The 23,260-nt window shown below is 46.4% G+C and overlaps 2 protein-coding genes across 2 annotated transcripts in view; both read right to left on the bottom strand.

Annotated features, from left to right (window-relative positions):
* The window catches only part of LOC139381101 (phosphatidylinositol phosphatase PTPRQ-like), a 57,013-nt gene extending 47,160 nt beyond the window's left edge, over positions 1-9,853 (bottom strand). The window contains 11 exon segments of the mRNA XM_071124772.1: positions 27-182; positions 263-390; positions 2,364-2,499; positions 5,228-5,462; positions 5,787-5,790; positions 6,008-6,225; positions 8,725-8,896; positions 8,898-9,010; positions 9,243-9,387; positions 9,504-9,629; positions 9,809-9,853. Of these exon segments, the coding sequence (XP_070980873.1) occupies positions 27-182; positions 263-390; positions 2,364-2,499; positions 5,228-5,462; positions 5,787-5,790; positions 6,008-6,225; positions 8,725-8,896; positions 8,898-9,010; positions 9,243-9,387; positions 9,504-9,629; positions 9,809-9,853 (1,478 nt within the window).
* A 1,936-nt stretch (positions 9,854-11,789) lies between these two features.
* Positions 11,790-23,260, bottom strand: part of LOC139406100 (otogelin-like protein) — a 61,472-nt gene continuing 50,001 nt past the window's right edge. The window contains exons 38-56 of the mRNA XM_071148577.1: positions 23,221-23,244; positions 23,037-23,129; positions 22,747-22,936; positions 22,017-22,376; positions 21,629-21,814; positions 21,185-21,397; positions 19,193-19,297; positions 18,992-19,099; positions 18,738-18,839; positions 18,494-18,598; positions 18,282-18,322; positions 18,107-18,170; positions 17,854-18,032; positions 15,648-15,752; positions 15,375-15,494; positions 15,223-15,268; positions 13,773-13,844; positions 13,096-13,175; positions 11,790-13,020 (exon numbers count right to left, since the gene is read on the bottom strand). Of these exons, the coding sequence (XP_071004678.1) occupies positions 12,820-13,020; positions 13,096-13,175; positions 13,773-13,844; positions 15,223-15,268; positions 15,375-15,494; positions 15,648-15,752; positions 17,854-18,032; positions 18,107-18,170; positions 18,282-18,322; positions 18,494-18,598; positions 18,738-18,839; positions 18,992-19,099; positions 19,193-19,297; positions 21,185-21,397; positions 21,629-21,814; positions 22,017-22,376; positions 22,747-22,936; positions 23,037-23,129; positions 23,221-23,244 (2,394 nt within the window). The 3' untranslated portion in view covers positions 11,790-12,819. The remainder of the gene's footprint in view (positions 13,021-13,095; positions 13,176-13,772; positions 13,845-15,222; positions 15,269-15,374; positions 15,495-15,647; positions 15,753-17,853; positions 18,033-18,106; positions 18,171-18,281; positions 18,323-18,493; positions 18,599-18,737; positions 18,840-18,991; positions 19,100-19,192; positions 19,298-21,184; positions 21,398-21,628; positions 21,815-22,016; positions 22,377-22,746; positions 22,937-23,036; positions 23,130-23,220; positions 23,245-23,260) is intronic.

The raw sequence follows: 23,260 nt of genomic DNA, 5'->3' as shown, positions 1-23,260 counted from the left end.
CAGTGTGCCAGGAGGGCAGGACTCACCATGTCTCCTGTGCAGAGAGGTTCAGCTGCTGATTGGAGGTTTGGTTTGTAATTGACAGGATGAAGCCTTTCACATCGCCGCTGGCTTGGCCCCAGCCAACTGTCACAGACGAGGTGGTCTTACTGAGGATAAAAAACTCCACTGGACTGGGAGCTAACATACACGCACATGCACACACACACACACACACACACCGATTAAGCAGAGCCAGGGAGACAGGTGTGTGTGTGTGTGTGTGCGTGTGTGTGTGTGTGCAGGGGGGCTGTCTGTGAAGGACTCTTTCTCCGTCCTCAGAAAGAAGTGGTACAGCCTGCCTGGTAGCAAACCAGAGAACACTGCCCTCTGAACACATACCTTCTGGACCTAACACACACATATTAACATATTCTATAGATATGCGGCCAAGTATCTATATAATGTGTGCGCAACTCACATGAGATGGCGCTGCAGAGATGGATAGCTGCCGTCTGACCAATTCTGTTTTGTGTGTGTGTTTTTTTACGCTGATCTTGACTTTTTTTGGTACATAATATTTCCACCATAATTTTGTGTGACTCACTAACCAATCACTAACCTCGATTTAGATGAACACATAATTTTCAACGAGGCAGCAGCTGTGGATGTACTGCTCATCCCAAACCAGGCCCTAATCTCTTTCAAGTCCCGGAGATTCTCCCTGATGAGACTCTCCCTGATGAGATTCTCCCTGATGAGACTTACTCAACACTACGGTTGAGTAAATAAACCACCTCTACCCTCAGGAACATATAATAACTAGAGAACAAACTGGACGAGCTCCGTTCGAGACTATACTATCAACGGGACCTGAAGAACTGTTATATCCTATGTTTCCCGGATTCATGGCTGAACAAGGACATAGACTGAACAGAAATAGAAACGCAACATGCAACAATTCAAAGATTTGACTGAGTTACAGATAATATAAGGAAATCAGTCAATTTAAATAAATTCAGTAGGCCTTAATATATGGATTTCACATGACTGGGAATACAGATATGCATCTGTTGGTCACAGATACCTTTAAAAAATTATAGGGGCATGAAAAACACCAGAAAACCAGTCAGTATCTGGTGTGACCACCATTTGACTCATGCAGCGCAACACATCTCCTTCGCATAGAGTTAATCAGGCTGTTGATTGTGGCCTGTGGAATGTTGTCCCACTCCTCTTCAATGGCTGTGCGAAGATGCTGTATATTGGCGGGAACTGGAACACGCTGTTGAACACGTCGATCCAGAGCATCCCAAACAGGCTCAATGAGTGACATGGCTTGTGAGTATGCAGGCCGCCAATAACTGCATCAACGACATCGTTCCCACAGTAACAGTACTTATATATTCCAACCAGAAGCCATGGATTACAGGCAACATCCACACTGAGCTAAAGTCTAGAGCTGCTGCTATCAAGGACACTAATCCAGACACTTATAAGAAATCCCGCTATGAACTCTGATGAGCCATCAAACAGTCAAAACGTCAATAAAGGTAGATTGAATCCTCTGATGCCCGTTGGATGTGGCAGGGCTTGAAAACAATCGTAGATTACAAAGGGAAACCCAGCCACGAGCTGCCCAGTGACGCAAGCCTACCAGACAAGCTAAATTCCTTCTATGCTTGCTTAGAGGCAAGCAACACTGAACCATGCATGAGAGCACCAGCTGTTCCGGATGACTGTGTGATCTCACTCTATGTACCCAATGTAAGTAAGAATTTTAAACAGTTTAGCATTCACAAGGTCGCAGGGCCAGACGAATTACCAGGACACGTATTCAGAGCATGCACTCACCAGCTGGCAAGTGTCTTCACTGACATTTTTAAACTCTCCCTGACACAGTTTGTAATACCTACATGTTTCAAGAAGACCACCATAGTCCCTGTGCCCAGGAACGCCAAGGTAACATGTCTAAATTACTATCACCCCGTAGTACTCACATCTGTAGACATGAAATGCTTTGAAAGACTGCTCCTGGATCACACCATCATCCCAGACACCCTGGACCCATTCCGATTTGCATACCGCACCAACGGATCCATAGATGACGCAATCTCTATTGTACTCCACACCACCCTCTCCCACCTGGACAAGAGGAACACTTATGTGAGAATGTTGTTCATTGACTATAGCTCAGCGCTCAACACCATAATGGACTCCAAGCTCATCACTAAGCTCAGGACGCTGAGACTGAACTGGATCCTGGACTTCCTGACGGGGCGCCCCCAGGTGGTGAGGGTCGGCAGCAACACATCCGCTACGCTGACCTTCAAAATGGGGGTGTGTGCTTACGTCCCTCCTGTACTGCTTACGTCCCTCCTTACCCATGACTGTGCTGAAGACACAACGGTGGTTGGCCTGATCACCAACGACGATGACCTGGCAATTATCATGGCCAACTCCACACACACCAACACAGTCATGAAGAAGGCACAGCAATGTTTCTTCCCCCTCAGGAGGCTGAAAACATTGGACATGGGCCCTCAGATCCTCAAAAAGTTCTACAGCTGCACCATAGAGAGCATCTTGACTGGCTGTATCACCACTTGATATGGCAACTGCTTGGCATCCAATCTAAGGGTGCTACAGAGGGTAGTACATACGGCCCAGTACATCACTGGGGCCGAGCTCCCTTGCTATCCTGGACCTCTATACTAGGCGGTACCGATACAGCAAGTCTGGAACCAACAGGACTCTGAACAGCTTCTACACCAAGCCATAAGACTGCTAAATAGTTAGTCCGGGTAGCTATTTGTTAACTATTTTACTATCTGCATTGAACCTTTTTGCACTAACTATTTTGACTCATCACATATGCTGCTGCTACTGTTTATTATCTATCCTGTTGACTATTCACTTTATTCACCCTACCTACAGATGAAGTCAGAAGTTTACATACACCTTAGCCAAATACATTTAAACTCAGTTTTTCACAATTCCTGACATTAATCCTAGTAAAATTCCCTGTCTTAGGTCAGGTAGGATCACCACTTCATTTTAAGAATGTGAAATGTCAGAATAATAGTAGAGAGAATGAATTATTTCAGCTTTTATTTCTTTCATCACATTCACAGTGGGTCAGAAGTTTACAAACACTCAATTAGTATTCGGTAGCATTGCCTTGAAATTGTTTAACTTGGGTCAAATGTTTGGGGTAGCCTTCCACAAGAAGTTGGGTGAATTTTGGCCCATTCCTCCTGACAGAGCTGGTGTAACTGAGTCAGATTTGTAGGCCTTTTCAGGTCTGCCCACAAATTTTCTATAGGATTGAGGTCAGGGCTTTGTGATGGCCACTCCAATACCTTGACTTTGTTGTCCTTAAGCCATTTTGCCACAACTTTGGAAGTGTGCTTGGGGTCATTGTCCATTTGGAAGACCCATTTGCGACCAAGCTTTAAGCTTTAACTGATGTCTTGAGATGTTGCTTCAATATATCCAGGTAATTTTCCCGCCTCATGATGCCATCTATTTTGTGAAGTGCACCAGTTCCTCCTGCAGCAAAACACCCCCACAACATGATGCTGCCACCCCATTGCTTCACGGTTGGAATGGTGTACTTCGGTTTGCAAGCCTCCCCCTTTTTCCTCCAAACATATCGATGGTCATTATGGCCAAACAGTTCTATTTTTGTTTCATCAGACCAGAGGACATTCCTCCAAAAAGTACAATCGTTGCCCCCATGTGCAGTTGCAAACTGTAGTCTGGCTTTTTTTATGGCGGTTTTGGAGCAGTGGCTTCTTCCTTGTTGAGCGGCCTTTCAGGTTATGTCGATATAGGACTCGTTTTACGATGGAAATAGATACTTTTGTACCTGTTTCCTCCAGCATCTTCACAAGGTCCTTTGCTGTTGTTCTGGGATTGATTTGCACTTTTTGCACCAAAGTACGTTCATCTCTAGGAGACAGAATGCGTCTCCTTCCTGATCGGTATGACGGCTGCGTGGTCCCATGGTGTTTATACTTGCGCACTATTGTTTGTACAGATGAACGTGGTACCTTCAGGCGTTTGGAAATTGCTCCCAGGGATGAACCAGACTTGTGGAGGTCTACAATTTTTTTTCTGAGGTCTTGCTTGATTTCTTTTGATTTTTCCATGATATCAAGCAAAGAGGCACTGAGTTTGATGGTAGGCCTTGAAATACATCCACAGGTACGCCTCCAGTTGACTCAGTTGATGTCAATTAGCCTATCAGAAGCTTCTAAAGCCATGACATAATTTTCTGGAATTTTCCAAGCTGTTTAAAGGCACAGTCAACTTTGTGTATGTTAACTTCTGACCCACTGGAATTGTGATACAGTGAATTAAAAGTGAAGTAATCTGTCTGTAAACAATTGTTGGAAAAATGACTTGTGTCATGCACAAAGTAGATGTCCTAACCGACTTGCCAAAACTATAGTTCATTAACAAGAAATTTGTGAAGTGGTTGAAAAACGAGTTTTAATGACTCCAACCTAAGTGTATGTAAACTTCTGACTTCAACTGTATCTACCTCAAACAACTCGTACCCCTGCACATTGACTCAAATCAAATCAAATCAAATTTTATTTGTCACATACACATGGTTAGCAGATGTTAATGCGAGTGTAGCGAAATGCTTGTGCTTCTAGTTCCGACAATGCAGTAATAACCAACAAGTAATCTAACTAACAGACGGGCAACTCTGGCAGCTCAGGACAGACGGGTGACTCTGGCAGCTCGGGACAGACGGGCGACTCTAGCAGTTCAGGACAGACGGGCGACTCTGGCAGCTCAGAACAGACGGGAGACTCTGGCAGCTCAGAACAGACGGGAGACTCTGGCAGCTCAGGACAGACAGGAGACTCTGGCAGCGCTGGACAGGAGAGAGACTCTGGCAGCGCTGGACAGGCGGGAGCACCTGTAGAGAGGAGACGGAGAGACAGCCTGGTGTGGGGGGCTGCCACCGGAGGCCTGGTGTGTAGAGGAGGCACCGGATAGACCGGACTGTGGGGGCACACTGGAGGTCTCGAGCACGAGCCTGCACAACCCTACCTGGCTGGATGCTCCTCATAGCCAGGCTAGTGCGGCGAGGTGGAATAGACCGCACTGGGCTGTGCTGGCGAACCGGGGACACCATGCGTAGGGCTGGTGCCATGTCCCCCGGCCCGAGGAGAAGAACTGGAGACCAGATGCGCTGAGCCGGCTTCATGGCACCTGGCTCGATGCCCACTCTAGCCTCTCGTCCCAGCCGCGCTTCCGTGCTAGCTCCTCATAACGCCGCCTCTCGGCTTTCTCTGCCTCCAGCTCTGCCTTGGGGCAGCGATATTCCCCAGCATGTACCCAGGGTCCCTTGCCGCCCAAAATCTCCTCCCATGTCCAGGAGTCTTGAGATTTTTGCTGCCCGTTACCACGCTGCTTGGTCCTTGGTTGGTGGGTGATTCTGTAACGGTTGTCTTCTTCCTCCTCTGAAGAGGAGTAGTAGGAAGGATCGGAGGACCAAAATGCAGCGTGGTATGTATCCATAATGTAATTGAATGGAAAATGAATACAAAATACAAAAGAACAGGAGAATCAAAATGAAAACCGAAACAGTCCCGAATGGTGCAAACACTGAAACGGAAAAATAATCACCCACCAATCAAGGGTGAAAACAGGCTGCCTAAGTATGGTTTTCAATCAGGGACAACGATTGACAGCCGCCTCTGATTGAGAACCATACCAGGCCAAATACAGAAATACCAACTCATAGAAAAACAAACATAGACAACCCACCCAACTCACGCCCTGACCATACTAAAACAAAGACATAACAAAATAACTAAGGTCAGAACGTGACATTGTGTGTGTTTGTGTCAGACAGACACATGTCCCAATCATCAGTTTTAAATCACAGACTAACACGCTCCTCTGTAAGGAGGAAACTAATGTGTCTGCCTGTTTAGAAAAGCAAACACCATTCATGCTAACACAGCCCGTTTCTCTCACTCACACACTTATGTGTGTGTGTTACCTTTCTGTCATTGAGAGCGGCCCAGAGCAGTAGCAGGTTGTTATGTGTGGTCAGGTGAGAGGAGAGGAGGAGGAGGTCTGTCTCTGTTTTAACGTCTACCAGGTGACCTCCTGAAGCCACGCCGATACAGGTTTGCTGGGCGTCGCCCCATGACAGGCTCTACCTACTCACACTATAGTAGCTCCTTCCGCTTGCCAGCCAACCAATAGGACATTGGGCTGAGGAGAGACAATAGTCAACTCAGACATATAGCAGTCAACGTTAATTACATCTATGTGTGTTATTCTTTTTTTCATAGATCTTGCCTCTTGCCTAAATAGCAGGAAGAAGATTATACAGTCAACTCCCCTGTTCTTGACTATGGTCACACCATTTACCAGATTGCAGCAGACACTACAGTCGTGGCCAAAAGTTTTGAGAATGACACAAATATTAATTTTCATATGATGGCAATTTGCATATACTCCAGAATGTTATGAAGAGTGATCAGATGAATTGCAAAGTCCCTCTTTGCCATGCAAATTAACTGAATCCCCCAAAAACATTTCCACTGCATTAAAGCCCTGCCACAAAAGGACCAGCTGACATCATGTCAGTGATTCTCTCGTTAACACAGGTGTGAGTGTTGACGAGGACATGGCTGGAGATCACTCTGTCATGCTGATTGAGTTCGAATAACAGACTGGAATCTTCAAAAGGAGGGTGGTGCTTGGAATCATTGTCCTTCCTCTGTCAACCAAGGTTACCTGCAAGGAAACATGTGCCGTCATCATTGCATTGCACAAAAAGGGCTTCACAGGCAAGGATATTGCTGCCAGTAAGAATGCACCTAAATCAACCATTTATCGGATCATCAAGAACTTCAAGGAGAGCGGTTCAATTGTTGTGAAGAAGGTTTCAGGGCGCCCAAGAAAGTCCAGCAAGCGCCAGGACCATCTCCTGAAGTTGATTCAGCTGCAGGATCGGGGCACCACCAGTACAGAGCTTGCTCAGGATTGGCAGCAGGCAGGTGTGAGTGCATCTGCACGCACAGTGAGGCAAATACTTTTGGAGGATGGCCTGGTGTCAAGAAGGGCAGCAAAGAAGCCACTTCTCTCTGGGAAAAACAGACTGATATTCTGCAAAAGGTACAGGGATTGGACTGCTGAGGACTGGGGTAAAGTAATTTTCTCTGATGAATCCCCTTTCCGATTGTTTGGGGCATCCGGAAAAAAGCTTGTCCGGAGAAGACAAGGTGAGCGCTACAATCAGTCCTGTGTCATGCCAACAGTAAAGAATCCTGAGACCATTCATGTGTGGGGTTGCTTCTCAGCCAAGGGAGTGGGCTCACTCACAATTTTGCCTAAGAACACAGCCATGAATAAAGAATGGTACCAACACATCCTCCGAGAGCAACTTCTCCAAACCATCCAGGAACAGTTTGGTGACGAACAATGCATTTTCCAGCATGATGTAGCACCTTGCCATAAGGCAAAAGTGATAACTAAGTGGCTCGGGGAACAAAACATCGATATTTTGGGTCCATGGCAAGGAAGCTCCCCAGACCTTAATCCCATTGAGAACTTGTGGTCAATCCTCAGGCGGGGGGACAAAAACCCACAAATTCTGACAAACTCCAAGCATTGATTATACTAGAATGGGCTGCCATCAGTCAGGATGTGGCCCAGAAGTTAATTGACAGCATGCCAGGGTGGATTGCAGAGGTCTTGAAAAATAAGGGTCAACACTGCAAATATTGACTCTTTGCATCAACTTCATGTAATTGTCAATAAAAGCCTTTGACACTTATGAAATAGTTGTAATTATACTTCAGTCTGACAAAAATATCTAAAGACACTGAAGCAGCAACCTTTGTGGAAATTAATATTTGTGTCATTCTCAAAACTTTTGGCCACGACTGTACTCTTACACCTTCAGCCATCAACTTGTACACAAAACTCATCATCCTAAAACTTGAAAGCATTTTACAGGACAGTACTCATCCCCTTCACTTAAAATTCAGTTCAGCAGCAGCCGGACAAGGGGAAAGAGACTTCTTCAAAATAAAATCAAAACAGATAAATATGGGGACTGGTTTATTCCGACAGCTGTATAATAGATAGTCTGTTGGTCCTTCGTGTACACTTTCATTTTTAATGTGCAGCTATAGCACTTGGACTAAATTCTATTGTGTCGTTTTTGTGTTGTCATGTTTTATCTACTGTCTTTTCAAGCACATGACCAAATGAGTTTCCCCCTGGTGGGATAATACAGTTGTCTGGTCCTCATTAAAGTCCCGTAGATCACTTCATTATTCCCATTTTGTTTACAAAGCTCTACTACACAACATTCCAACTCACCTAACTTCACTATTAAAATATGAGATACCAAACCCGTTAACAAGGTTGGTTAACTCTTGAGGTTCCTCGGGTCTCCACCGAACTAGGTAAATCTGCTTTTAGTTTTAAAGCACCTCATTGCTGGCACCAACTACAAAATACATTACGACTGGATGTTCTGGTGTTGCTCGAGCAATTTCAAATACTGATTGGGAACCTTCTTATTGAGGAATGCCATTGTTTTTCTTGAATATTTATGTTGTATTTTACTTGTTTTATATTGTATTAGATTTGTGATTTTGTCTCATGACATTGTATATACAGGGCTCCCTTATGAAAGAGTCCTGGTCTCAATGTTGACTCCTAGCTTAAATAAAGGGAAAAAATGTAAAAATATACCAGTCTCCATGGTGGTGTGTAGTCTCTGGGTGAGGCTGATGTTGAGGTGTGTGAAGGGCGTGGTCAACTCTGCTGTGATGCTGTAGTGTGCTCCAGGCTGCAGACCTCTCACTGCGTACGAGGAGTTGTGTGTGTGGTCAGTGTGTGTGTGTTCAGTGTGTGTGTGTTTGGTGTGCATGATAGTGAAGAGTGAGGGCAGTGAGAGTCTATTGGTTCTGTAGGGTGCAGGACAGCAAAGCACTGGTGGTGGTCACCTTGACACGGAGAGAGGAGAGGGGGACAGGAGCTACACAGTGCACACATAAACAAACACAAATGCACGCACACACACACGCACGCACGCACGCACACACACATACACACACACACACACACACACACACACACACACACACACGAACCTGTTACAACTGCACAAGTCTAATTGTGAAACAGTAAACCATTCCTTTTCATCCATTATCTGTTAAATTCTGTTGTATAACAGGACCATAGAGGTCAGGGGTCAAGGTTAGGCTCACCAATATGAAAGGTCTTAGTCTCCAGTGTGGCGTTTTTTTTTATAGCGTTCAATGTGATGTCACTTCCTACTGGCTCCTCAGCCAATTGCAGCAGCAGCCTGCAGTCAGGTGAACACTCAGAGCGGCCAATAGGATCAAGCCACACCTGAAGGGGCGAGGACAGAGAGTGGTTTAGTGGTTGCGATATGTTTGTGGTTGTCCAGTGGTTGTGTGGTAAGACTTTGAGGTTGGGTGATGGTTGTATGGTGGGTGGGTTCTGACCGTGAGGTTGTGTGCCGTTCTGTAGGAGATAGTGTAGCAGTCTGGACCAGAGGGGAAGCGGCCAAACATAACCTCAACAACCACGACCGCCAACTTGGCGCACTGGACACAAGAGAAACTGACCACCTGGAAAGAGAGGGAGAGTGAGAGGGGAAAGAGAGACGTTCTATACATAGACATTCTATAAATCGCTCAGACTATAGGTGTCACATTTGAAACTTTGACACAGACTGTTAAACGAGAGTTATGATGGATAACTGTTTCACCTAAAACTAATAGCTAGAAACTGTGTGTGTGTGTCTTACCTGGATGAACCCTATCAGCAGCCACACACGCACCATTCCATCCATTGGGAAGCCTGGTCCTCTCATCAGTGCACAACAGGAGTGACATGCACCATCCTCTAAAGATAGTACCACAACATGCATACATCCAATATCAATATGGCTTTGGAATCAGAAAACCTGTCTGTTTGGATATCTCATCTATGTACCGAAGAGCGAGGTAATGTCCAGTGGCTTCAGTGAGGACTGAGGTTGTCAGAGTTCTGTGTAAGAGGAGGAGGAGTGTAATCACAGCTGAACTGTACCGAGGAGTCCTCCCCAGTGACGCAACACAACTTTGAATTTAGCGCTCCGCAGCAGCATACCGAGAAGCAGAGCCTCGTGTGAAGACACGCACAGTCCAATTCAATCAGTCTGTGTGTCGTTCAGCCCAATTTTTTCTGCCCTGCCGCCCTTTCCTCTTTGTTGGGATAAGAGCCGGTTACTATGACAACCAGGCTTGCAGCCACACAGAGAGCAACTCCTAGGGAGAGAGGGAGAAAGAAAGAGAGGGAGAGAGAAGGATATGGAGAAAGAACGGGGTGAAAGTAAAGAACTTAAAGTAGACCAGATAGACAACATTCCATACACCTCAGCCTCTTTGCAGATTTATTCTCTAGGGCATCCAGGACCACTCTCTCTTTCTCACACAGACACACACACCCACTGTTCAGTCGATTAATTTCTGGGCTGTATTGATGGAGTGATTTGCTAACCAACTCCACTGCTGTGTGTTCCACACGGCAGATCAAAACAGTCGGTGTGTGTATGAGAGAGAGTGGGTGTAGAGAGAGCTGAGAGCTGAACAGCGAGTAGTTGAATGTGAGCTAGTGGTCTGTGTGAATGATAAAAAAAGGTATAATTTACTGATCAATCAGTAATCAATGACGGATCAAGGTGGTTTCCTGCCTCTTCAATACTTCACTTCTTCCTGGTGGAGGTCACTGGTATTTTACTGATGACGAAGTGTCATTAACATGGTTTATTTAGATGGTAATTATACACTGAGTGTACAAAACATTAGGAACACCTGCTCTTTCCATGACATAGACCAGGTGAATCCAGGTGAAAACTATGATCCCTTATTTATGTCCACTTCAATAAGTGTAGATGAAGGGTAGGAGACAGTTTAAAGAATGATTTTTAAGCCTTGACACTATTGAGACATGGATTGTGTATGTGTGCCATTCAGAGGGTGAATGGGCAAGACAAAGATTTAAGTGCCTTTGAACGGGGTATGACATTAGGTGCCAGGTGGTTTGAGTGTGTCAAGAACTGCAACACTGCTGGATTTTTCACAATCAACAGTTTCCTGTGTGTATCAACAATGGTCTACCACCCAAGGGACATCCAGCCAACTTGACAAAACTGTGGGAAGCATTGGAGTCAACATGGGCCAGCATCCCTGTGGAACACTTTCAACACCTTGTAAAGTCCATGAATTGAGGCTGTTCTTGAGGGCAAAATATTAGGAAGGTGTTTCTAATGTTTTGTACACTCAGTGTATATACACACACATTGTTACACAGACCCCCACACAATAATTACACACTACCAGGCCAGAGAAACACAAACACACATCAGCACTGAACACACTGAGTCAGCAGGGGAGTGTGTGTGTGGAGGAGGATGGAAAGTTTTTCATTCATGCAAAAAAAACACCAACCAGTCAGACACTGTTGAGTATTTTATTGTTCTATTCTGAGTGGTAACATCTGTGTGATGGCAACAGCACATACTGTATGATTACTGGCACAATGCTTCATAATAAACAACACAGCACATACTATATGATTACTGGCACAATGCTTCATAATAAACAACACAGCACATACTATATGATTACTGGCACAATGCTTCATAGTAAACAACACAGCACATACTGTATGATTACTGGCACAATGCTTCATAATAAACAACACAGCAGATACTGTATGATTACTGGCACAATGCTTCACAATAAACAACACAGCAGATACAGCCTTCTGTAGAATTATAGATCATCTACTTCCAGATGCTTAGGTGGATTAATAATTAATTGATTTAAATCCAAATACTTTTGTATAAAAGCTTTACATTTGTAATGAATCTTTTTTGTTCTAAGACAAATATTAGCGGCATATTAAACATGTCAGTCATCAGGAGAGAACTAGATCACTGACATACTAAATCAGCAGTAGTCCTGTCAGCTGGGACCAACTGATCTGAACATTATAAAGCCAGAGAGGACTAGCTAGTGTTACACACGAGGAGGAGCAGGCTACAGCAGTACAGACAGGACTAGTGTTATCATAGTACAGGAGGAACTGGTTACAGCCCTACACATCTGTAATGACAGGGTCACTACAACAGGACAGCATACACCCTTCAACAACAGACTGAAGGAAGACTAAAGAACTCGCCTACCTGGATGCTTCACCTGTCTGACCTCTAACCTTCCATCCTCCGTCCAGCCTACTGTTTGCCATACTGGAGCTCACATTGACTAGATCAGGGTAGATAGACTTTAGTTTTACGTTAAAAAAGACTGTAAAATCACCAGGAATTCAGCTAAAAATGAGTTTAGTTTAGGAAATGTTTCCAAGTATTCCCACAAAAAAAAAAAAGACGTGTCTCAATGTATGAAATGATTGTTATTTTCAAATAGCATTTATTTTTTGGCTTAGTTGTGGTCAATTTGCAGTGTAACTAATCAAAAGAGAACTATCACGCTCTCCCAGAAGCTTGGCTGGTGCATAAAACCTGTGAATTCAGACAAACAAAGAGGTGTAATGGGTTCACAAAATATGTTGCATAAAGCTTACTTCATTATTCAATATGTTACATTTTTCTACTGCATCAGGGATAGCGTACGCAGATGTTTCGTCTTTACAGCCTTCTTCAGTGTGTAGCACTGTACCTGTGTACAGTGTACTAATTATTATAATTATTTTCCATGCCCCCGACCATCCTCCTGAATCTAGTTGCCTACCCCTGGATTACAGTAGATCTCTTTAGTTCCATAGGCAGGAGCAGTCTAGAGGTTCCTGGAAGCTGTAGTCCACCAGGGTAGCATTGCGTGAGCAGTAGAGGGTTACGGAGCGGGATTGTAGTCCACTCTCTCTGCAGCACTTACAGAAGCGGGCGTGGCTGTTGATGTTGAAGTTAAAGATGGTGGCAGACGGACACTTCCCATCACACGAATACACTGTCAACTGAGAGAGAGAGAGGGGTGGTAAGATTTTATACTCCATAAAAAAAACATCTTATTGATACTGTCTCTCTCTTACCGGTGCGTTGCTCCTGCAGTCGTCTTTCCTGATGGTGGTTCGGATTGCTACACGCTTACACATCTTACCGTCCTCCTTACCTAAACACACATGCACACAGAGGAAACGCTGAGATACACGCAAGCACACACACAGTTTTCAGCCCCAGAGTCCTGTCATTCACACAGTAAAGGGCCTATTGAGCAGGACTCTTTTGCCTAGCAGCGGGGGCTCAGTTTAATTGACAGCCAGCTGACTGGGGGGCAGTTCTCATGCCAGAGACCCAGCTCCCATTGGCCACTGGCCTGAACTTAAACTCACTCTAGCCAATCAGGGATAAGACACAGGGGGCAGAGGGGTGGGGGATGATGGAATGTTGAGAGGTAGCAACATGGCGTCCAGCTCTACACTTGGCCAAACTCTCTGTATATGTGAAGGAATGGGGATGATTCTTACTCACATAGAGGATTCAGCACAGCAATAACATGTTGACACATTGGAATGGGGTTTTGTCCTGAGGAATGTTAGGTGAACCTTGACCTGTAGTTTATATGTATGGTGTGGTAGGGTTAGGACTAGACAAACACACACTGTGATAGGTGAAGGATGAGAGGTCCTGGTACCTGTGTCACAATTAGTACTACCAGTGAGGGTTATGGGGGGAGAGGTTAAAGATGAAAGGTGAGAGGTCGTGGTACCTTTGTCACAGTTAGTACTACCAGTGGGGGTTACGGGGTTAACGGTAAACGGTATAACACCGACTCCAGAACCTGGGAGCAGCGGCAGGAACAACAACGTCAGGAGAACGATAGGAGAACACACATGTTAACGTTGGTTTAGAACACATTGAAAACACACAGAGGAATCAGCGCAGTGGCATGCACAGCCATGGGAGCCAGACAATGTTCTCTGAGACTGGGGAAGACAGCCAGATGGCCAAACACTCAGGATTACTACACGCTGATGCACCAAGGCTCATTCTCATTGGCCAAACTAAACACCAAGCATCACCATTGGCCAAAATGTAACAAAAACAAGCATTCCCATTGGCCAAACTGGTAAAGCAGGCAAGCGGACAAGGAGGCAGAGCTGCTGTATTACTGGGAGAGCAGACTGGGTCTGTGTTCTTCACCTTTACATGCACAATTTGTGTTTAATGGGACAGTTCACCAGTGGTGTAAAGTACTTAAGTAAAAATATTTTAAAGTACTACTTAAGTAGTAATAATGTAGTTTTATTCCATACATTTTACCTGACATCCAAAAGTACTTCATTTTGACCGCTTAGCAGGACAGGAAAATGGTCCAATTCAAGCACTTATCAAGACAACACATGGTCATCCCTTCTGCCTCTGATCTGGCAGACTCACTAAACACAAATGCATCTTTTATAAATGATGTCTCAGTGTTGGAGTATGCCTCTGGCTATCCATACACTTTAAAAACAAGAAAATGGTGCCATATGCTTTGCTTAAAAGAAGGAATTGGAAATGATTTATACTTCTGATACTTAAGTATAATTGAGCAATTACATTTACTTTTGATACTTAAGTATATTTAGAACCAAATACTTTAAAACTTTTACTCAAGTAGTATTTTACTGAGTGACTTTTACTTTTACTTGAGTAACTTTCTATTAAGGTATCTATACTTTTACTCAAGTATGACAAATGGATACTTTTTCCACCACTGCAGTTCACTTAAAATACAAACTGCCTTCCTCTTATGGACATCTAAGTATTTTATGGATTTACAGAGTCATTGAGTTTAAAAGAAAATTGGAGTGGTAGGACGGACCACTGTTTGCATGCTGTTAATCTCCAGATAACTGTGAGTTATGATCATTTATCCACCAAATAAAGTATTTTCCAATCAACAGTAAAAATCCTTCTTGAATATTATCATGACAGTGTATCAGGATCATCAGGCAGATCTAGGACCACCCCTACAGCAGAGGCTGCTGGGTAGTGTAGTGATTCATGCTGGTTGTTGCCAGCCAACCACAAGCTTTTACTCTGCTTTAGGCTGCTACAGGCCACACCCCCCAACCAGTCAGCCAATAAGCCCAACCGTTGCCAGGCAATGCCCTGCCCACCCCTGTGATTGACAGCTGAAAGCATATGAGAAGCAAATGTGATCGGTCACTTACACGTTCTGCAACAGCCGTCCACATAGCTCTGGACCACGCCCCCATTCTGCAATGATTGAAAAAAGGTTACAGACAGACCTCATTGTGTGTGAATGTTAGTGTGTGTGTGTGTGTGTGTGTGAATGTTAGTGTGTGTGTGTGTGTGTGTTTACCTGAGTGCACTCTGTGTCGTTGAAGGGGGGGCAGACCACCCCTGAGGCCAGCACCACGGTTCCCCCTGCCGTCTCCACACAGTCATACCGTGTACAGTTATCTACCCAGGAGCTCCCCGCCTGTTCACACACACACCGTCAAAGTTATCCATCCAGGATTTTCCTGTGTGTTAGGTAGATTATTTGTGTCTGTTTGGCAGTATTAGGTTGTGTGTGTGTGTGTGTGTGTGTGTGTGTGTGTGTGTGTGTGTGTGTGTGTGTGTGTGTTCTCACAGTGAAGACCTCAGTGGTTCTGTTGTGGATGTTGAAGGAACAGGAGACGTTCTTACAGGAGCCACAGCACACCTGAGGATCTGACGATGCTGCGTAAAGCTGGTGCTGAGAGGTGGGAGGGAGGTCAGAAGGGGGGGGGAGAAATCAGAAGGAGGGGGAGAAGTCAGAGGAGGGGAGAAGTCAGAAGGAGGGGGAGAAGTCAGAGGAGGGAATAAGTCAGAAGGAGGGGTTGAAGTCAGAAGGGGGGTGAGAAATCAGAAGAGGGGAGAAGTCAGAAGGGGGGAAGAAATCAGAAGGGGGAAGAAGTCAGAAGGAGGGGGAGAAGTCAGAAGGGGGGGGGGGGAATCAGAAGGGGGAAGAAGTCAGAAGGAGGGGGAGAAGTCAGAAGGGGGGCAGAAATCAGAAGGTGGGAGAAGTCAGAGGAGGGGAGAAGTCAGAAGGAGGGGTTGAAGTCAGAAGGGGGAGAGAAATCAGAAGGGGGGAGAAGTCAGAGGAGGGGAGAAGTCACAAGGAGGGGTTGAAGTCAGAAGGGGGGAGAAATCAGAAGGGGGGAGAAGTCAGAGGAGGGAAAAAGTCAGAAGGAGGGGGAGAAGTCAGAGGAGGGGACAAGTCAGAAAGGGGGGGAGAAGTCAGAAAGAGGGGAGAAGTCAGAAGGAGGGGGAAAAGTCAGAGGAGGGGACAAGTCAGAAAGAGGGGGAGAAGTCAGAAAGAGGGGAGAAGTCAGAAGGGGGGAGAAATCAGAAGGGGGGAGAAGTCAGAAGGGGGGGAGAAATCAGAAGGGGGAAGAAGTCAGAAGGAGCGGGAGAAGTCAGAAGGGGGGGAGAAATCAGAAGGGGGGAGAAGTCAGAAGGGGGGGGAAATCAGAAGGAGGGGTTGAAGTCAGAAGGGGGAGAGAAATCAGAAGGGGGGAGAAGTCAGAGGAGGGGAGAAGTCAGAAGGAGGGGTTGAAGTCAGAAGGGGGGAGAAATCAGAAGGGGGGAGAAGTCAGAGGAGGGAAAAAGTCAGAAGGAGGGGGAGAAGTCAGAGGAGGGGACAAGTCAGAAGGAGGGGGAGTCAGAAGGGGGAGAGGAGTCAGAAATGGGGGAGAAGTCAGAAGAGAGGGGAGAAGTCAGAAGGAGGGGTTGAAGTCAGAAGGGAGGAGAAGTCAGAGGAGGGAAGAAGTCAGAAGGAGAGGGAGAAGTCAGAGTAGGGGACAAGTCAGAAAGAGGGGGAGAAGTCAGAAGGGGGGGAGAAATCAGAAGGGGGAGAAGTCAGAGGAGGGGAGAAGTCAGAAGGAGGGGGAGAAGTCAGAAGGGGGGGAGAAATCATAAGGGGGGAGAAGTCAGAAGGGGGGGAGAAATCAGAAGGGGGAAGAAGTCAGAAGGAGGGGGAGAAGTCAGAAGGGGGGGAGAAATCAGAAGGGGGGAGAAGTCAGAAGGGGGGGGGGGGGAATCAGAAGGGGGAAGAAGTCAGAAGGAGGGGGAGAAGTCAGAAGGGGGGGAGAAATCAGAAGGTGGGAGAAGTCAGAGGAGGGGAGAAGTCAGAAGGAGGGGTTGAAGTCAGAAGGGGGAGAGAAATCATAAGGGGGGAGAGGTCAGAGGAGGGGAGAAGTCAGAAGGAGGGGTTGAAGTCAGAAGGGGGGAGAAATCAGAAGGGGGGAGAAGTCAGAGGAGGGAAAAAGTCAGAAGGAGGGGGAGAAGTCAGAGGAGGGGACAAGTCAGAAAGAGGGGGAGAAGTCAGAAAGAGGGGAAAAGTCAGAAGGAGGGGGAAAAGTCAGAGGAGGGGACAAGTCAGAAAGAGGGGGAGAAGTCAGAAAGAGGGGAGAAGTCAGAAGGGGGGGGAGAAATCAGAAGGGGGGAGAAGTCAGAAGGGGGGGAGAAATCAGAAGGGGGAAGAAGTCAGAAGGAGCGGGAAAAGTCAGAAGGGGGGGAGAAATCAGAAGGGGGAGAAGTCAGAGGAGGGGAGAAGTCAGAAGGAGGGGGAAAAGTCAGAGGAGGGGACAAGTCAGAAAGAGGGGGAGAAGTCAGAAAGAGAGGAGAAGTCAGAGGAGGGGAGAGGTCAGAAAGAGGGGAGAAGTCAGAAGGAGGGGGAGTCAGAAGGGGGGGTCAGAAGGGGGGAGTCAGAAGGGGGAGAGGAGTCAGAAAGGGGGGGAGAAGTCAGAAGGGTTTACGTAACTCTGATCAGGATGGAAGTTTGGAGTGTGTGTGTGAGAGAGAGAGAGACATACCGGGCCACACTTCTGAGAGCAGTTGACAGCGGACACGTCCATGGCGTAGTATCCGGTGTGTGTGTCACGGTGTGTCAGACAGTGTACGGTGTAACACAGCTCTCCTTCATAGTACTGAATCAGGCTCTGCCCTGGCCCCAGCACCGTGACTCCCTGGAACACACACACCTCTGCCTTCTCTACACACAGAGGTCAGGGGTTAGTAGCCTAGGGTGTGTTTGTGCATAGTGTGTGTGTATGTGTGTGTACTTACTGCAGGTGTAGCGGGGGCAGCCACAGATGCTTCTGCTGTCTGGAACCTCCACCTGTACCTCCCCCTGAGAGACCAGAGACGTTACTATGACACACACAAACACACACACACACACACATGCACGCATGCACATTGCACACACAAACAGGAATATTCCTGAAGTTGACTGACTCACCACCTGACAGACTGGGAGAGAGCTGTCCTCACACTGGCATTCTGAGAGAAGAGAGACTTTGTTTACTACAGAACTGGAGGCCTAGAACCATGCTCTGTTTGGACGACAAGATTTTTCAAAGACACAGTTCTGGGCATGATGGTATGTGTGTGCATTTAGATGTGTGTGTGCAACTATTACGTGTGCAAAAATGTGTGTTTGTGTGTGTGTACCACAGCGGTGGTCGGGGCAGCAGTGTCCAGGGTGGGTGGTTTGGACCAAAGACAGGCCAGGAGAGCAGCTCAGAGACGACTCAGGACACAGGTTCACATCACACACTGCACACAGGAGAACACTGCTGTAAACATCAACCCTGTGTGTGTGTGTGTGTGTGTGTGTGTGTGTGTGTGTGTGTACATGTATGTGTGTTGTCTGTACAGCTTGTATAGTGTGTAGAGTATAATGTGTGTGTGTTACCACAGTGGTATTGAGGGCAGCAGCTGTTAGTGGTGTTTAGATTCACAGCTAATATCTCGCCATCGGAACAGGCTGGGACGGGCTCGATACATGACTCACACACTGCAGAGAGAAGACACACACACCGTTGGCCACTGACTGTTTTTGGCCGATCGTCGGCCCTCTACTTAAGGGCAACATCTACCCAAAGTTCAGCTACAGTAATGTTGGACGGAGACGGTCGACCAGGGAAGCAGTAGAAGGTCTGACCTTACCACACAGGAAGGAGTAACAGCAGGAGTTGTCCTCACGGACCTCCACGAGGAACTGATCTTCTCTGCAGTCAGGGGCGGTGACGGGGGGACAGGCATGGGGGTCGCACTCTGAGACAGACCAATCACAGGACTCAGTTATTAAACCACACCTAACAATACCAGTGAATGATTAAAGCTATTATCTTTTGGTTCAGTACCTACCACAACGGTACTCTGGGCAGCAGGACAAGGCACTGTAACCAATCACTAGCCGGTTCCCATTTTCACAGGGCGGAGCTTCACTCTCACAGATGGTCAGATTACACTCTGAGAGAGAGAGAGAGAGAGAGAGAGAGAGAGAGAGAGAGAGAGAGAGAGAGAGAGAGAGACAGAGATGCCGCTTAAGCCCCACCCTCTTCAACATACATATCAATAAATTGGCGAGGGCACTAGAACAGTCTACAGTACCCGGCCTCACCCTACTAGAATCTGAAGTAAAATGTCTACTGTTTGCTGATGATCTGGTGCTTCTGTCCCCAACCAATAAGGGACTACAGCAGCACCTAGATCTTATGCATAGATTATGTCAGACCTGGGCCTGACAGTAAATCTCAGTAAGACAAAAATAGTGGTGTTCCAAAAAAGGTTAAGTTGCCAGGACCACAAATACAAATTCCATCGTGACACCGTTGCCCGAGAGCACACAAAAAACTATACATAACTCTGCCTAAACATCAGCGCCGCAGGTAACTTCCACAAAGCTGTGAATGATCTAAAAGACAAGGCAAGGGGCTCCCGAGTGGCGCAGCGGTCTAAGGCACTGCATCTCAGCGCTAGAGGCGTCACTACAGACACCCTGGTTTGAATCCAGGCTGTATCACAACTGGCCGTGATTGGGAGTCCCATAGGGCGGCGCACAATTGGCCAGCATCGTCCGGGTTTGGCCGGTGTACGCCGTCATTATAAATAATAATTGATTCTTAATTGACTTGCCTAGTTAAATAAAGGTTCAATAAAAAAATAAGAGCCTTCTATGCCATCAAAAGGAACATAACATTTGACATACCAATTAGGATCTGTCTAAAAATACTTGAATCAGTTATGGAAAACATTGCCCCTTATGGTTCTGGGGTCCACTCACCAACCAAGAATTCACAACATGGGACAAATACCTAAAATATCCTCCGTGTACAACGTAAAACACCAAATAATGCATGCAGAGCAGAATTAGGCCGATACCCGCTAATTATCAAAATCCAGAAAAGAGCTGTTAAATTCTACAACCACCTAACAAAACAAAACCATCACCTACAGAGAAATAAACCTGGAGAAGAGTCCCCTAAGCAAGCTGGTCCTGGGGCTCTGTTCACAAACAGACCCCACAGAGCCCCAGGACAGCAACACATTTAGACCCAACCAAATCATGAGAAAACAAAAAGAGAATTACTTGACACATTGGAAAGAATTAACAAAAAAACTGAGCAAACTAGAATGCTATTTGGCCCTAAACAGAGAGTACACAGTGGCAGAATACCTGACCATTGTGACTGACCCAAAATGAAGGAAAGCTTTGACTATGTACAGACTCAGTGAGCATAGCCTTGCTATTGAGAAAGGACGCCGTAGGCAGACCTGGCTCCCAAGAGAAGACAGGCTATGTGCACACTGCCCACAAATTGAGGTGGAAACTGTGCTGCACTTCCTAACCTCCTGCCAAATGTATGACCATATTAGAGACATATTTCACTCAGATTACACAGACCCACCGAGAATTTGAAAACAAATTCAATTTTGATAAACTCCCATATCTATTGGGTGAAATACCACAGTGTGCCATCACAGCAGCAAGATGTGTGACCTATTGCCACAATAAAAGGGCAACCAGTGAAGAACAAACACCATTGTAAATACAACCTCTATTTAAGTGTATTTATTTGAGCTTTTTGCACAACGTTACAACACTGTATATAGACATAATAACACTGTATATACTGTAGATCATAATATGATGTCTTTATTCTTTGGTAACCTGTGTGAGTGTAATACTGTTCACTTTCTATTGTTTATTTAACTTTTGCTAATCCATTTCACTTGCTTTGGCAATGTCAACATATGTTTCCCATGCCAATAAAGCCTCTTGAATTGAATTGAGAGAGAGAGAGTCGATGGTATATGTAGGTATCTAAGCATGCATGTGTGTGTGTGTGTCCTCACCACAGATCTTCTTGGGACAGCAGGCCCCCTCTTCAAGGACATCCAGTACGTACTCTCCCTCCCTCTCACACAGCGGAGTGGGACTAAAGCTGCAGTCAGGTTCTACTGCCACCACAGAACCGTTCTCCAGGCAGCGGAACAGACAGCAGCCACGCAATGACCCGTTCCACACCTCCCCAGGGGCCCGCGGAGACCCCTCGTTATCCGTACACACTACAAACACACACACAGACACACGTATCAGTACACTCTAAAAAACACAGAAGCAGAACCATAACAAGAGTCATTCAGAGCACAAGCTCATAGAGCTGACATACTAGAGAAGACGTACACTGACATAGAGATGACATACAGCTGACATAGAGCTGGTATTCAGATGACATAGAGCTGGCATACAGCTGACATAGAGCTGACATACAGCTGACATAGAGCTGACATACTCACCACACTGCTCCTCTGTGACGCAGTAAGTGGAGTCTGCTCGGTGCAGGATGGTTCCAGAGCGACACACACACTCCTCTCTGATGTGGGAGCAGGTGGTCTCCTCATAGAACTCTCTGTTCTGACAGGTCCGGGTGGTACAGGTTGACACACACGCCTGGTACTCCCTACCTGAAGGACACCTCAACGCTACACACACACACGTACGCACAAGCATGCACAGACACGCAAACACACACACACACACACGTACGCACAAGCATGCACAGACACGCAAACACACACACACACAGACAGACACACTGCTGTTGTTGTGACGTCACCAGCTAATACAGACCTGATGTGTGTGTGTATTAGTGTGTATTGGCGCGTGTGTGTACGAGGTCCTTACGGCAGAAGTTGTGTCGTCTCCAGTTGATGCAGACTTGGTAAGTGTAGCAGACAGCTACGTAGGCTGCCAGGAAGTCACACTGGTGGGCCTTATAGTGGAGGTCCCCGGCCCACATCACATCACAGAACTGCTCTGGAGACACCTTGCTGTGGCAGGGGGTGAAAGGTCTCTGTCTGAGCATGGAGAGACAGGTGGAGCAGTCTCCAGTGGTACAGTTGTCTCCGATGCGACGTGTGTGTTCCGTGTCCTCTGAGGTGTGGACCCTCCAGGCCTGCAGGAACAGACCCAGGTCTGCCACCTCCCTCACCACCGTACCGTTAGGCAACTTCAGGTCATCAGCCGGGTTCCCGTCACAACACCCTGGGAGACACACCAGCAGGGAGTAAAAGGTGCTTAACCAACGTGAGACAAGGTGCAACCAAATAATAGTATGAGCATTGAGAAGGAACTCTCGATCACAATTTAAAAACAACTTGATACTTTATTTACAAAACTGTTACGGATACACTTATATTCATCACATACACGGATGAACAAATGCACGCCCACACATGCACACCCTGAAGAAATAGGCCAGAAATAGGTCAAGGTCTGAGAGAAACGTTCTCTCTTCTCCAGGTTCATTAAATCATGCTAGTGGACGTATTCAAAACAAACCCACGTCCCTGATCTGACAATGAAGTATGGAAGCGTTAGAGTAAATGCCAAATCTAGCTCATGGATGTCTTACCACAGAGGCCTCTAGTAGGAGCAGATGTGTTGGAGAGGGCGGTGTATTGCAGCACCATGATGCCAGTGCTGTGGTACCACTGTATGTTGACTCCTCCAGGAGTGGTGATCAGGTACATACTGCCTGTGTCCTCTACTGACAGAGCCTGGCGGGAGAAAGGCAGCCGCGCCTTGATGTGGTTCACTGACACCTGTATACCCACACACACAGATATAGCATGAGCTGTGTTCTACAGTGTATGCGATCAGTAATGGTTCAGTGGTCAGTCGGTTGCGGTCAGTGATGGTCACCTTGCGGTCAAGACGGTTGATGATGATCCTGTAGGAGGGAGTGGTGATGTTCAAGTTCTTGAAACACAGACCTGACGTTCCACCACTAGGGCTCTGAGAGAAAGATGTCCAAGTAACACAATGTAATAATGACCATACAATTACTATGATAATGATCATGATTAGATGTTAAAAGGAAACTCACAGGTCGTCTGATGGAGTTGACACTCTAAATATGAAACAAG

This window comes from Oncorhynchus clarkii, chromosome 1 (assembly GCF_045791955.1).
Source record: "Oncorhynchus clarkii lewisi isolate Uvic-CL-2024 chromosome 1, UVic_Ocla_1.0, whole genome shotgun sequence".
Lineage (NCBI taxonomy): Eukaryota > Metazoa > Chordata > Actinopteri > Salmoniformes > Salmonidae > Oncorhynchus > Oncorhynchus clarkii.
Note: the sequence above shows the minus strand (reverse complement) of the source record. Positions and strands in the feature narration are given on the sequence as shown.